The sequence below is a fragment of the Alexandromys fortis genome, unplaced genomic scaffold (assembly GCF_014885135.2).
Source record: "Alexandromys fortis isolate MF-2015 unplaced genomic scaffold, M_Fortis_MF-2015_v1.1 scaffold_72, whole genome shotgun sequence".
Taxonomy (NCBI): Eukaryota; Metazoa; Chordata; class Mammalia; order Rodentia; family Cricetidae; genus Alexandromys; species Alexandromys fortis.
This window is the reverse complement of record NW_026067969.1, coordinates 4,321,644-4,336,848: the sequence shown is the minus strand read 5'-3', so window position 1 is coordinate 4,336,848 and position 15,205 is coordinate 4,321,644. Positions and strand designations below refer to the sequence as shown.

The 15,205-nt window shown below is 48.8% G+C and overlaps 1 protein-coding gene across 2 annotated transcripts in view; it reads right to left on the bottom strand.

The window, feature by feature from the left end:
• Positions 1–15,205, bottom strand: part of Ak8 (adenylate kinase 8) — a 125,146-nt gene that overhangs the window by 15,961 nt on the left and 93,980 nt on the right. Inside the window, exon 12 of one of the 2 annotated variants that reach the window (XM_050155076.1) lies at positions 244–324. The exons of the other annotated variant lie outside the window; for it this stretch is intronic. Within the exon in view, the coding sequence (XP_050011033.1) occupies positions 244–324 (81 nt within the window). The remainder of the gene's footprint in view (positions 1–243; positions 325–15,205) is intronic. 2 annotated transcript variants of the gene reach the window in all.

Sequence of the window (15,205 nt, the reverse complement as noted above, 5' to 3'; positions counted from 1 at the left end):
GCCAGACATTTAACCTGTTAAAAGTGGTGCTGCAGGGCCTGGTACCTTCCTTCCCTCACTCTTGCAGACAGGGACCCAGAAGAACGCAGAAAACAAACCTGCTTCTAGCCTGTATCTGTAGTAGCCAGTGCTATTCTGAAGCAGGTCCACATAGCACTGAGCACCTTAGCGGAGAGGTGGCTTCACAGGGGACCTGGCCACCAACAGCCCTCCATGACCAGCCACCAGTAAGGCCTGACCAACCTTTCTCCTGTGACAGGGTCAGTCCTTCTCAGCGTCATTCGCTCCAGGATGGAATCCAATGGCACATTCAGGAAGAACACCCTGCAGAGAGAGACCACAGAAGCCATGTTTGTTCCTGTCTGAACCTGGCAAGGCTTTGACAGCCTGGGCCTACTAATCCTAGGGAGATTATTCCTCCCCTTCCCCGGCTGACACTAGAGATATCAAAAGCTGACCTGTCAACATGACTTTCAGGTACATGGCAAACCCACCTAGAGCCTGGAGCCCCACCCTCCTTCTCCAGCAAACCCACTCTTCAGTCCAGTAATACCCCAATGCCAGATACTAGGGTGACCAGAGCCTTCCGGAATCAACCACTGGCCACTCTGGAGCCTACCCTGCCTTGTACATTCCTCCTCACAGAAACCACAACCAAGTTCCCTGGCCACCCTTGTCCCCTTCCGCCTGCTGCCTCCTGCCCTTAGTGTCTGCCCATGTGGCCTTGCGGGGCAGTGGCCTCCCTGCTGTCATTCATTTACCTCCAAGGTTGGCATGATTCTTCACATGTGTGCATGCGTGTGTTTCAGGGAGCAGAAGGTCTACCCAGCTCCCTGAGACAGCTAGTGATGGCTATTCAGACCCTACCTGGACTGGCCGTGCTCCATTCCTGTTGGCTGGGAGACACCTTTTCCCTCTGGCTCTTTTGTACCTGTGGCTTGGCTGTGACTAGGGCTGTGCAGAGGCTAGGCTCAGGGCTCCCCCGGCTACAGGGGGTGGTGAAGGACGCAGACCCAACCAAGCCAGGCACATGCAAGGCAGCTCCAGCTCCTTCTACAGGAGCTTCATCTACAGACTTCACCGCAGGACAGATGGAAGCCCAGACTTACCCAGAGGGCCTTCCTTAGAAAGGCTTGCCCAGAGCCATCGGGGACCAGAGAAAATAGGACCACGCATAGCCTGAGGCTGATACCTCAGTAAATGGCTGACACAAATACTTATAAATCTCTACTTTTGCTTGGGTTGGCTTCCTCTGGATTCCTTCTAGTACTTACCCAAAGTTACTCTTTTTTTTTTTAAAAAAAAATCTTTTATTTATTCATTTTTTGGGAGGTAGTCAGGGGCATGTGTATGTAGAGGTCAAAGAACAAACTGCAGGTCCCTGCACGCACCGTGGGTGGGAGAGACAAGAAGTGAAACTCGGGTCAGCTTGAATTAGCTGTCATTGGCTCAAACTTCTGGAGCCTGACACTAGATGGTTTATTTTAGCTGTATTTATGCACAACACAACTTGGGGGGAAAGTTTCCTGGTGACAGTTAACTCATTCCTGTGGGTACAACGAAGCTTAAGACATGTTTACTACAATGAAACACTTTGTTGTGGTGGTTGTTTTGTTTTCTGTGTGCAGCCCTGGGTGTCCGGGAACTTTCTCCGTGGGCCAGGTTGATCTTGAACTCACAAAGATCTCTCCTGAGTGCTGGGATTAAAGCGTGCACCTCCACCACTTAGCGACCTTGAAACTCTTTACAAAGTACAAGTGGCTTCATTGCTAACATGGGTTCTTGTTGGCTTGGAAACAGTGCTCAAGATAAAGGTCTAGGGAGAACGGCTGAGGTAAAAACATTTGTGGGAGTCAGGATTGGCCTGGCGCGGAGACAAAATGGAAGTCACAGGAATAAAGAAGCATAAAATTTGGGGGATTCAGGTGCAGGCTGGCCCGACATACAGCAAAGATCACCAGGTTGCGAACTCCATCCTTTCCCATAATTCCAGGTGGAAGGCAGGTAAACATCTCCTTCCCCTAAGAGACAAGCCTGTGTGTTCAACTTTCCTGGTTTCCTTTTTGCGTATCTGGGTGCGCAGGACCTCGCGCCCTCTACGGACAGCTTGCCTGAGCCGGTTTTCTCCTTTTACCTGTGGCTCCCAGGGACTGAACTCAGGTCATCAGGCAAGTGCCCTCACCCCTGAGGCATCTCACCAACCCCTGTTACCTTTATTGCTGTGACCTAAGACGTGACAAGAGGCAATCTGAGGGCGGAAGAATTTATTCCGTCTCACAGTCAAGGTATCAGGGCGGCAGGAGAATGAGGCTGCTGCCCATTCGAGTCATTTCTGCCATCAGGAAGTCGAGAACAAAAGGAAAGCTGGGATGGGTCCCTAAATCCTCAAGGCCCTTCCCAACCCCCTCCCCCTTCAGACTTCTACTAGAAAGAAATACCTCCTAAAGGTTCCAGAACTCACGTACATGAGTCAATTCACATTCAAACCACACAGACACTTGGCACACTTGGTACCATACACTAGAACATGTATGAACTCAAGAGAAAAACAGCTAACCAACAAATGGCAAAGCAGAGCCGGATGTTCTTTCTCAGGCCAGCCACCCCCGGGGGGCGGGCCTCCTCCTCTCCCTTTGCCCAGCTTCCCCTCCCTGAGGGCCACCTCCACCCATCTCCACACAACCCTGCTGGCACTGTGTGTAGCTGCAGCCACCCCATGAAGCAAACACAGCTGGTTCTCAGCAGCCTAGCAGGCCGGAACCACGCCAACCTCTTCCTCACTGCCATGCTGTCTGTCAGGATCATTCAACCTCTAGACGCTGAACATGTTGTTATCTACAAAGTTCACACTCAGGAGCCAAGTCCAGTTATAGAACACACTTACATACAAACACACACACTCATACACATATTATACACACACACATACATGCTCACACACTCATGTATTGCTAATGCAGGCTGCAGGTGGCCCGTGGACGTGAGGAGGGCACACCTGCCTCCTAATGACTGTCTCACATAGAGGGCCACAAAACACCACTGATACAATACAGTGGAGCAGGCTTTTTCTTCTGGCCACCAACCAGCTCCCGAATCACGACACAGAGACGCATTATTAGTTATAAACGCTCTCAGCCTTAGCTTATGCTTGTTTCTCACTAGATGAAGAGAAACCTAACATGTTTCTTTTCATCCACGTTTTGCCTTGGGGCTTCTTAACTTCCCTCTCTTTCTGTGTATCTTACTTTCCTGCTGTCTCCAGGTCTGGCTGGCGGGCGGCTGCCTGGCTTCCGGCCCCCGGGTATGTCCCTCTCTTTCTCCCTTGTTCTCTTCTCTCTCCAGCCTAGATTTCTCCTCCTACGACGTATTCTCTCTGCCTGCCAGCCCTGCCTCTCTCTCTCTCCTGCCTAGCTATTGGCTGTTCGGCTTTTTATTAGATAAATCAGGTGCCTTAGACAGGCAAGGTGGAACAGCAGCCCATCTTTACATAATTAAACCCACATCCTGGTATTATTAAACAAGTGCAGCATAAACAAAGCAACACACCTTTACACAGCTAAATATGCTGCAGCGTAAATACATGGAACACATCTTTACATATTTGTAATTTCCGCAACAGTACAGTGCACAGAGGACTGCATAAATTAAAAGTCCAACAATACATTAAGAGAATAATTCATTATTACAACTAAGTGAGCTTTAATCGATTTTAAATTGAAAGTGAAATTTACCATACTTTTAGACTAACTTGACAGGGTCTCGCTATGCAGCCTAAGCTGGGCATCAACGCTCTGCAGCCCAGACTGCCCTTGTATTATCAATCCTCCTGACTCGGGGTCCTGAGGGTTACATTTACAGGTGCGCACCATGCATGAGAGAGGACAACACTGATCCGCTTACAAAACAGCAACAGCAACAGCAACAGCAACAGTGTGCAAGCAGTGAGAGACAATGTTTGTCTCTGACCCGGGTAACAGGGCAAAGGTGTCTGCTCTCACGATCCCTCTTCAGCCGGCTCCTGGAACGGGTCCTCTGACCACCACATGCACACACACACACACACACACGTACACATACACACACAAACACACATTAAATGTAATTAAAACAAATAACCCTCTGTATCTCAAAATACATTTAAAAAATAAGCCAGAATGGGAAAAATATTTGCAAAACACATATCCGATCAAGCATTTGTATCCAAAATTCAGGAAGTGTGAGCTCCATGCACCGTTGGAAACACACGTGTGTAGGGGCCCTCACTGCTCCAGTGTCTCCAGAACTGATACCCAAAGGGGAAAGTGTGGCATCTGAAGATAGTTTCTTGGAAAAGGCTCAAGTTGCCTCCTCTTTCCAGCATATCAAAGGCCCAGCCTCTGCCATGAGGAGCCCATCTTTCAGGCTGAAAGGAAGGCACCGGGGCTCTTCCTGTGCACAGCCTCTGTGGCTGTCTCTGGCTATGGTACAACTCATGGTGTTTCCTCGCAGGGAGAACTACGCAGTGACCACCATTGGAGGAGGACCAGGAAAGAGGAGAGCTCCCAGAGAAAACACAAACAGCACCCAGACGAGATGATGGAGTGAGGGACAAAGCACATTGCCTGACTGGAAGCTTCGTTCAGGACATGGAAGGAGAAGATGATGCCAAGGTGGTCCTCCATCCATGACAAAGTTCATGGTGTTCTGAGAGCACAAAGCAGAAGTAGCCATGTTATGTGTCTGAGTAATTTGCTTGCATGTATGTCTGTACACCATGTATGTACCTGGTGCCCACAGAGGTCATAAGAAGGTGTCAGATCCCCTGGAACTGAATTGTAGATGGTTGTGAGCTGACATGTGGGTTCTGAGACTAGGACTCAGGTCCTCTGCCAAAGCAACAAGTGCTCTTAGCTGCTGAGCACATGGAAGCCATAAACTATCTTCAAGGGTCATCTTAAGGAAGCCTGCCCACCTCCTTTGAGACGGGGTCTCTCATTTTCCTACAGCTTACTGATTCAGCTAGGTTGGTAGTTGGGGAGCCCCTGGGACCTTCCTGTTCCTGCCTCCCCTGGGCTAGAATTGCAGCCATGCACCTGCATGCCAGGCATTTTTCTGTGATTTCTGGGTCCCAAAAAGCGCTTTATCAGTTGAGCCACCTGCCCAGCCTCAGTTTCCCCTATACGTTCACACCACCCCAATGGAGGATGCTCAGTCCAGATTAAAACCGTAGCAGGTTCATCCTTGAAGTACACCAAGGTTCAGGACAGGGGCCGGGGCTGCCTTGCTGGTACTGTGTCCTTCCTGCCCGGAAAATGCCGAGAGCCAGGACATGAGCCGAAAGTGGGCAGGTGGGTGTCGGCGCACAATCTGGCCCTATACCAACGTAGCAAAGCACAGCTTCGATTCCGTGCAGCTGGCCCTCCTGACAGGAGCCTGGGTCACAGGCCAAGCCTGCAAAGATTGCTGGAAGTCACTGTTGAGAGAGGCTGTGCCCAGGAAGAGCCATGCAGAGGAGAGTCTGGACACGTGGTCTCCCTGGCCAGGATTTTAAAGTGCTTGCCACGTGGCTGCTTCACTCTGTTAAGCAAATCTGAAAAACCAAAGGGCAGATACCTCCACCTGATCCTACCACCTTGGGCATCTTGCGTCTGGCCTCGGATAGCAGTGACAGCCCCTCTCATTTCCAGCTCTCACTCCTTTAAAACCAGGGCTCCCACTGGCCAGTTCTTGTTGGAGAAAACGGCGCATAATTGACAGTGCAAACCTACCCTGGCGGTACCTGCAGTCTCTCCAGGGGCAAGCAACAAACTCACTCTCCTGCTGTTAACTAGCAAATTAGCAAGCGCTCCTGGCAGTTTACGAAGTGCATTTCCAAACACAGCAGCCCGGTTGAAGGAGAATGACCCAGGATCCTCCTGCAGACTCCAGCTCTTTTTAAAAGCCCTCTTAAAATGTTTATTTCCTTCACCACTGAGAAGAAAGAAGAAAAAAATCTTTTCCTACGCACGCTGCCACCCAGGAGCTCCCCAGACAATAAGGAAAAGCCAATTGTCGAGCCAGGTAGTTCTGCAAGCTTTTCCCACAGAGAAAAGCAAATGAGTTTAAGTCGAGAATAACAGGAGACAAGCTGGCCACCACCTGTGAGGCGAAGCCTTGGTCTCTGGCTGCCATGTGCACCCTCATCCCGGCTTTGGGTCAGTAATGGGCTGAGATTCACATTTCTGAGACAGGAAGGCCAGGCTAACAGGGCATGAGCCCTTCCCTAAGCCCTCAAGGGTCTAGTGAGCCTGAAACATCTAACCATGAGCAGCTGTTCTTCCCCAAATCTGTGTTCAGACTCCCCCATCATTCTGCTGTTTTAAAAAATAAATTCAGAGGCTCTGGAGATAGTGCTTGTCTTACAAGAAAAAGGACCTGAGCTAAATCTGCAGAATAAAAAAAAAAAATTGGGCCTGGGGGTATGCACTGACAATCCCAGTACTGGGCAGGCAGGGGAGGCAGGGACAGACCAGGTCCCTAGAGTTTGTGACTTGTCATCCAGCCTACTTGGCAAGTTCTAGTTTAGTAAAAGACTCTCACAAGAAGGTGGACGGCTGAAGGAACAACAGCTATGGTTGACCTCTGCCCTAGTCTGTTCCTCTTGTCTGTCTGTCTGTCTCTTGCACACACACAAACACACACTATTCCAGCTTTTTTGGTGCGTTTGACCTCTACAGTTAGGTCACAGATCCACCTGTATTTTACAGCTAGACCAACAGGAAACACTGACAAGAGAATGCAAACACTTTTTTAAAGATAAAAGATGTACTTCATATATACATATATACGTGTGTGTGTGTGTGTGTACCTGTATGTGTGTGCCTGGTGCTCAGAAACACTGGAAGAGGGTGTTGGGTGCCCTGAAGTGGGGTTACATGAAGTTGTGACCTCCTATGTGGTTGCTGGGAACCAAATCTCAGTCCTCTGTAAGAGTGCTCTTAGCCACAGAGCCATCTCTCCAGGCCTCGGAGAATGCAAATGCTTTTGTTCTGACCGCTGCCGTGCTAACTCAACCAAACGACACAAATGCCATGGGAAGATGGTCTGGTTTCATTTCGGTTACTGTGATGAAGCGCCCTGACCAAAACAGTGTAGAGAAGAGAAGGGTTTGCTTTAGTTTACAGTTCCAAGCTGTAGTCCTTCACAGCTTGGACGTCACATTTCAAAGTCACGTCATCTCCACAGTCAAGAACCCGCTTTCAGCTAGATTGCTCCTCTCTTATACTATTGGGAATCTCTGCCTGGAGGATGGTACTGCCCACAGTAGGCAGGGTCTTCCTACATCATTTAACAATCAAGACAAACCACCCCTACTCCAGACATGCCTACAAGCCAAAGTGATCTAGAAAATTCCTTAGTAAGACTCTTTTCCCAGGTCATTAGAGGTTGTATCAAGTTAAAACTACCCAGAAAGGTTTGAAAACATCTCCCTTGCAGAGTCCTCTTGTTTGAGGTGACCATGATTTCCAAATGAAGAAGCACAGAGATACTCACCGGCAAGCTTCGCACAACAAAAAGTCCATGGCACGGAAACGTGCTCAAGATATAGTAACTGAATAAAAAGAATATTGGGGCTGGGGATATAGCTACATTGGTAGCATGTTCCCCTTGCATTCATGAGGCCATGGCTTCTGTCCCCAGCCCTGCAGAAATTGGTATGTTGGCACATGCCTGTAATCCCAGAATTTAGAAAGTGGAGGCAGGAGGAAAGTTAGCACAAGGTCATCTTCAGCTACATTAACAGGTTTAAGGGTAGCCTGGGCTACATGAGACTGTCTCAAAAGGAAACAAATTGGTGAAATTGTCTGATGCCACTTAAAAACATACAGGAAAAGCCTGGCGTGGTGTATCATGCCCAGCTCACTCCAGAGACTGACACAGGAGGATGCCCTTGAGAGCAGTGTGGGCAACATAGTGAAACCCTGTTTCCAAAAATCAAACACAAACCAGTGGCTAGAATAATACAGGGAGTCCTGCTGTGACCCTGGCAGGAGTGCAAGGCTCACACATCCCTTGTTCTCATCCCTGCTCCATGCTTTGCTGGTAATCCAGTTTATGCATGTCAGGGGGAGCCCTGGAAATTGGAGCTTTTGCCCATTTCTCTGGTGTAAATTCCCCTGATAGAGTTGCAAGCTGCCTACTTGACATCACTGAGTGTGGAGCTGGGAAAGGCTGCGCAGGGTCTCAGGAGCTGGAACGCATTGGTTCTTGCAGGTGCCTGTCACATGCTGCAGCCTCTGGGGATCAGCTAGGACTATGGCCCTTCTGGTGTGGGCCAAGACTTTGACCGCATGCCTATGGGGTTCTGGAGCCTTGAGCTGGTCCCTGCAGAGACATTGCCTTACTTAATCCTTAGGACACCCTGTATGAGGATTTGGTACTAGGACACAACACACATTGACACATCACAGGCCATGAAGAGCAAGGCTCTGGACAAAGTTATTCAGCTGGAAAGTGGCCAAGACTTGGCCCTGGGGCTGCATCCAGATGTGTGCTCTTAGCCCTCTGTTCTGTGCTTATTTCCCTCCATGGAGGTGACCCCATGCTAGTGACACCAGTCCAGAGGCATGGTGGTTGCCATCCCTTGTCACAAATGCAAGGGAGGCTGCAGAGACCCACAGAGGCTGCTTCCCACCCTCCCTGGCCCACTTCCATTGGGCCTGTTAAAGTTATTGTATTCTGAGGAATTCTTACTCTCCTTTGTCCCACTGGCCCACCCAGACCAGCTCCTTGAAGATTTTGAAAGTGTTTTGTTTCTTGGCTTCAATTTGAATCTTGGGCCTTTTGTTCATCATCACCATCACCATTATCAGCACCATCACCATGATCAGCACCATCACCATTATCTCCACCATCACCATTATCACCATTATCACCACCATCACCATGATCAGCACCATCACCATGATCAGCACCATCACCATGATCAGCACCATCACCATTATCTCCACCATCACCATTATCACCACCATCACCATGATCACCACCATCGCTGACATTGTCATCACCCCTATGACTCTCACCATCACCATACCACCTCCGCCATCGCTGACATTGTCATCACCACTGCCGTCATTACCACCAGCAGCAGCAGCAGCAGCAGCATCACTACCTTAATCACCACCATCCCCACCAAAAGCTTTGTTGACACTCTGTACCAGAGTTGAACGCAGCATGTCACACGTTACCACACCCACTCTCCATCATGAGAAACACCTGTGTAGGTGCTGGGACCCTGACCATTTCTCAGGCCTAGAGGTTATGTGCTGTCTCTAGCCTGGGCTCCAGGTCCATCAGACTCTGCTGCCTGTTATGTTCCTATGTCCCAAATAACCGTGAGTCATTAAAACATTTCGGAAGTCTCTAGTGGGACTTAGGGACCACACAGTGAACCAGGAAGCCACTTAACTCGTAGGCTGTAGCTGGATTTAACTGTTCAGGCTCCTCCGTGGCTGCCCAAGGACTGACTCACTCCTCACCCTCCTCCTGGAGGATGGTACACCGCAAGCTGCCTCTTGGGGTCAAAGACAAACAATGCAGGCTGTAAAAGACTGCTCACCCCCATCACGGTTGCCTTGCCTAAGGAATCTGCCACTGTGTTTCTTAAACCCACACTTTAATTATTCCAGAATTATGTTAAATCCTTGCATAAAAACAGCAACAGCCCTCTTCTAAAGAATCTCACTACAGTCACTTGGGCTGTCTCTAGAAACTCGATTAAAAGGAGATGGAAAAGGTCTTCAAAATAAAGGCAAGGAGGCCACCCTCCTCAGCCCATCCAGGAGTCAGAGTCTTGGGGGCTGGAGGGCAAAAAACCTCCCATTTTACAGACAGAAAGGGAAGAGAATACCCTTTGGCTCAGCAACGTAATAGACTTTACTTCTGGAAAAAAAAAAGTCTGATTAAATATTAATAGCCAGTGGTATTAATTAAGGGGGAAGAGTCCATCAAGAGAACCCCAATATGTTTACAGTGTCCCCAGGAAACTGGGAAAATTCACAATCAAGTGTGTAAATGTTCTAAAAAAGGGTCTTGAATATTTTATGAATATTTGTCATAAAACAGAAATAATAACCACTGTGCAGAGCTATTAGAATTAATATTTATGCCGCCCGCCATGAAATATTCATGGGGACAGAGAGAGGGGGGCCGTAAGACAAGAATTAATTTACATTGGGCCCGGTTTACCCGCTGGCTTGATGTTTAAAGCCAGTTGACAAGCCTCCCTATGAATCCACCAGTCACTTCCCTGCAGTCTAGGACGTGGAGGGGGTGGGGACTGGTCCGGGCTGCTGACAGCTCGCAGATTGAGTTTCTGACAGCCCTGGAAAAAAAAAACCTAAGTGGCCCCCCACCTTTTTTCCCTTCTTCCATTGCCCAAGGCGCTCTGTTCCGAAACCATTCGTCCCATCTCCCCTTCCATCTGCTGGAATTAACGAATTAATGAGCGCCGATACACTTTACTGGTGGGGCCCTAGGAATGTTTACAGGCGATTAAATTATAATGCAGGGGGCGGCTGTATAATTCATGAACCAATTAAAGGAAGTGTTAGTTGATTTGATGGGATGAGGACGTACAAAATGCATTTAACTAATGGGGAGCCTCGGGCTGCTGAGGGCCGGCTCCCCTCTCAGATTACGTAGCTAATTGCCCGACTTTGCGGGGCTGTCACAGATAGCCATGCATATTTCATTGTTCTCAAATACTTCAATTGTCTGCGTCAGTGTTGTGGCTGTAATGTGGAGAAGCTAGGCCAAACCTGGGTGTTGTTACAGTGTCTGGCCTGGCCTCCCCAGAAACCTAGTAACCTGAAGGTCCCCAGCCATTAGGTGATTAAAAGGGCTCGGCATGTGATCAATCACCTTTTGTTTTACTAGGGAGACTCATTCCAGATTCTGACTTCATGACCTTGGGGACCCTTGGGACTTGACCCCCTTTTTTTTTTCAAGGGAGGTAGGAACAGAATTCTTAGACCCCTTGCCTTTGTATTGTTTCCACCCTGTGGGTGTCCGCAGCCCAGTCCATATCCAGAGTTTGGGGGTTTTCCACAGGGCAGCCCACCAGGGGCACTTGTCACTCTCAGGGTCTCCTCCAGGCCTCGCTTTGTCCATCCGTACAAGGCAGCCACGTGGGGTTTCGTTAGATACAGATCATGGCAAACTTGAACTCAAACTTGAATGTCTGCTGCCAGGTGCTTGGAGGACTCAAGAAAGGAAACAGGCAAGAATCAACTGTACCCATCCCTGGCATGAGAAGATCCTGGCGCACTAGGAAGAGGCTGAGAGGAAGTGAGAAAGAGTCCCATCTCCCAGCCAGATCAGCCGTTTGCCTGAGGGAGGGGCTGCCTCCAGCCTCCACCCACTCTGAAGCTTCCTAGCTCCCCTCAAGATGGTCAGAACCCTCACACAGACTGACTGGTTCATCTCCAGAATCCTACTGTTGTCTCGCGGCTTCCAAGCCAGTTCTGACTTTCACATGAGAGAACTACAATTGAACATGTGTGCATTCTCTCTCTCTCTCTCTCTCTCTCTCTCTCTCTCTCTCTCTCTCTCTCTCTCTCTCTCTCCCAGACACACACACACACACACACACACACACACACACACATACACACACAGATCACACATGCACACGAACAAATTAAAAGCCCTAAGCTATGGGGAGGCCCGGTCAGTGTCAGCACCTTACCCCTGTGGCAGACTTGTCATGCCCTTTCCCCCCCGTGAGGGAAAAGCAGTATGCTAGTAAGAAGTCAGTTCACTAACTCAAGGCAGGGCGAGGATGGTGCTGAGTTGAGCCACAGTGGAGCAGAGCCCAGGCTTAGTATTTGGGCTGACGTGGAATAAACCACATGACTTGGGCTTTTGTTAAGTGTGTTTTACTAGAACCTGCCATCTGGAAGCTGACCCCCATCCCTTTTCTCCACCCTTCCCCTCCCAAAGCAGGGGTCAGCCTTTGCTCCCCAGTAGCATTATGCTGTCAAATTAAGCAACTGGTACTACCTACAAGGACAGCCTTGGCAGCTGGCGGGATGTCTGGGGATGTGCACGGGGCCCCTCCTGGACTAGGTGGCGCAAACCCAGCAGCCACAGGTGAGGAGAACCCAGACAGTAGCCGCTGCAACTGCAAACTAAAGCAGCAATGTTAACTTGGTTTTTAACAATCACTTGGGGTCTCTGCTTAAATGTTGCCAGCAATTGGTGGTCCAGCTGGATTTAACGTATTCTGGACTAAAAATTAAACCAAACTATCATTTCCTAGGCACACTGCCTTAGATTTTTTTTAAAGCTGCTACCTAATGTCATCCTGAAAAATGTCATACCTGAAAAATGGTATTCCTATTGCATAAATGGGGAAACTGAGGCCCGAAGGAGTTCAAGCATCCTGACTCTGAATTCTCCTAAGTATATTAGCTGCACAAAAACAAAATGATGCGATCCTGGAGAATGCCATTCTTGAGCAGAATAGAGCAGGGGACTGTTAGGATACAGTCTGCTGGTGTTCCTTCATAGAAAGAGGGGTGTGCAGGGCCATTAGACCCTCACCTGAGATGCCAGCCTCCTTCCTGCTGCTCCCCACCCCAGCTATGTATGGTCTCAGGAGATGCCAGCAAATATAATGTGTGGAGGTTGACCAGAGTAAGGGGAATTCTACCTAAGTAGTGATGGAGACATCGGCACCCATGCTGGGGTCACTGATGGGGTCACCCATAATCTTGTATGTAGTCCCTCACTTGTGGTTCCTCTGTAATCAAATCCAAAACACTTATCAGTTTGCCCATCGAAGCTTGAGCGGAATCCCGAGTTTGAGGCCAGCCTAGGCTATAGTGTGAGACTCTCAAAAAAAAAATCAAAACCTGAAAATATTAAAAGCTGTGCAATGGCATAGATTATAATAGTTTGATTTTGCAGCCGGGTGGTGGTGGCTCACACCTTTAATTCCAGAACTCAGAGGCAGAGACAGGTGGATCGCTGTGAGTTCAAGGCCAGTCTGGTCTACAGAGCAAGTTCCAGGACAGGCTCCAAAGCTACACAGAGAAATCCTGTCCTGAAAAATATAAACAAAAACAAAATAATAGTCCAATTTTGTTCACAAGGAAAGTAAAACTGGACAGATGTGCAGGCGCCCAGTGGGTCAGAACCACAGGGGGTGGGGGCGGAATAGGCAAGAGGACAACCAAAGGGACTAGCTACTTTACACAGGTCTGTTTGCTGTTTACAACACAACTGTGTTGTTTCTACAATTAGGAAAAACATTAGCATAAAATCCTGAGAGAAAGATGTCTGTGTGCTGTTGTAATGTCGGCGTGCAGAGTAGAAGCCGCCTGCTGGACAAATGCTCTGCCGCTCCGAGATGCACCTTGAGCCCGAAAAGATTATTTTGTATTTATTTCTCTTAAAATATTTATTTTTAGTTTATGTGTATGCGTACTTTGCGTGCATGGTGTGTGTGCATCATATGAGTGCAGTGCCCATGGAAGCCAGAAGAGGGCAGACCCCCCTGGAACTGGACTTAGATGGTTGTGAGCTGCCATGTAGGTGCTGGGAACAAAACTCAGGTCTACAAGAGCAGCCAGTGGTCTAAACTGCTCAGCCATCTCTCCAGCCCCCGAAGGTAATCTTGTAAAAAGGAAAAAGCATCTGTTTTAGAGGAAAGAAGGAGCACAGTGTGGGCAGCAGGTGTGGCTGGGCCCGATTCTGCCCTTGCTGCAGATCTCAATGTTCTGGTTTTGCTTTTGCTGAAGACCGAACCCAATACCTCAAGTAACCTACACTGTGTTTTACCCTAGGAGACAGAACTAAGGATGTGAGGAACCTCCTGTCTCCTAGAAAATCCTCTGATACAATATCAGTACCCTTCTGCCACAAAAGTAGACAGACAGACCAATGGAGTGGGACACCCTTGGACTGAGGCGGTGTGGGAAGTCCTTCTGTATTGTGTTGTTGTTGTTTTTTTAAGATTTATTTATTTAGTTAGTTAGTTAGTTAGTTATTATATACACGGTGTTCAGCCTCCATGTATGCCTGCAGGCCAGAAGAGGGCACCAGATCTCATTACACATGGTTGTGAGCCACCATGTGATTGCTGGAATTTGAACTCAGGACCTCTGGAAGAGCAGTCAGTGCTCTTAACCTCTGAGCCATCTCTCCAGCCCCCTGTATTGTGTTGTTTTACTGGTTAATGAATAAAGAGTAAAGCCAGGCAGGAAATCCAAACAAAGATGGAGAAAGAGAGAGAGAGAGAGAGAGAGAGAGAGAGAGAGAGAGAGAGAGAGAGAGTGTGTGTCAGGGAGGAGCCGTAGGTACTGCTGAAGTCAGAGCCTGCCAAAATTTGCTGGTAGGCTACGACCTTGTGGTAATGCACAGATTAATGGGGATGGATTAGTTTAGGATATAAGAGCTAGCTAGAAATATGCTTAAGCTATCGGCCAAACAGTATTGCAAATAATGTAGTTTCTGTGTGATTATTTCGGGTCTGAGTGGCTGGGAACGAACAAACAGCCTCTGGCAACCCTGACAGAGTGGGCTACCCTGGACTGAAGGATACTCCTGTGCCTCAGCAGCTGCAGCCCTGGAGAGCCAGCAGAATCAGAAGAGTTTCCAATCTCTCTGGAGATAATGACACTGTTGGAAAGCCTTAGAGAAGGAAAGAGGCCGTGGCCCAACACACCCAAGACTCGGCGTCTTGTTCCTCCACTGTCCAGTAGCACAAGTGCCAGTGTTCTGAAGAAACAGCACACTAAGAAAAAGAAAGAGGCTGCCAAATATGCTAACTTTTTAGTCAAAACAATGAAGGAAGCCAAAGAAAACACCAGCTAAGAGCTACTTCTAAGTCCAGTCAAAAATAGAGTAACAAAGAAATGGTCAAACCTTGAAGAAAAAAAAACAGATTAAGATACGCCACGGGTTAGGGAGGAAGGAACAAGGGGATTGGACTCACAAGTTACCGGAACTGAGAGCTGGGAAAGGGTGGAGCACACCTTGTTTGGTAACCTCCCCACAAAGTGTCTGCGTGGTCACCAGCTCTCACCCTCAGCACTGACTGTGGGTGAGCACATCCTGCAGCTGTGTCTTCCCTGAAGGTGCTGGGCACCACTGTCCCCCACTGGCTAAGAATGGGAGCTAGGGCTTGCAGTAACTAGCCAGCTTTTCCAGGTCACATCCCTGGAACAGGTAGTGGTGACCA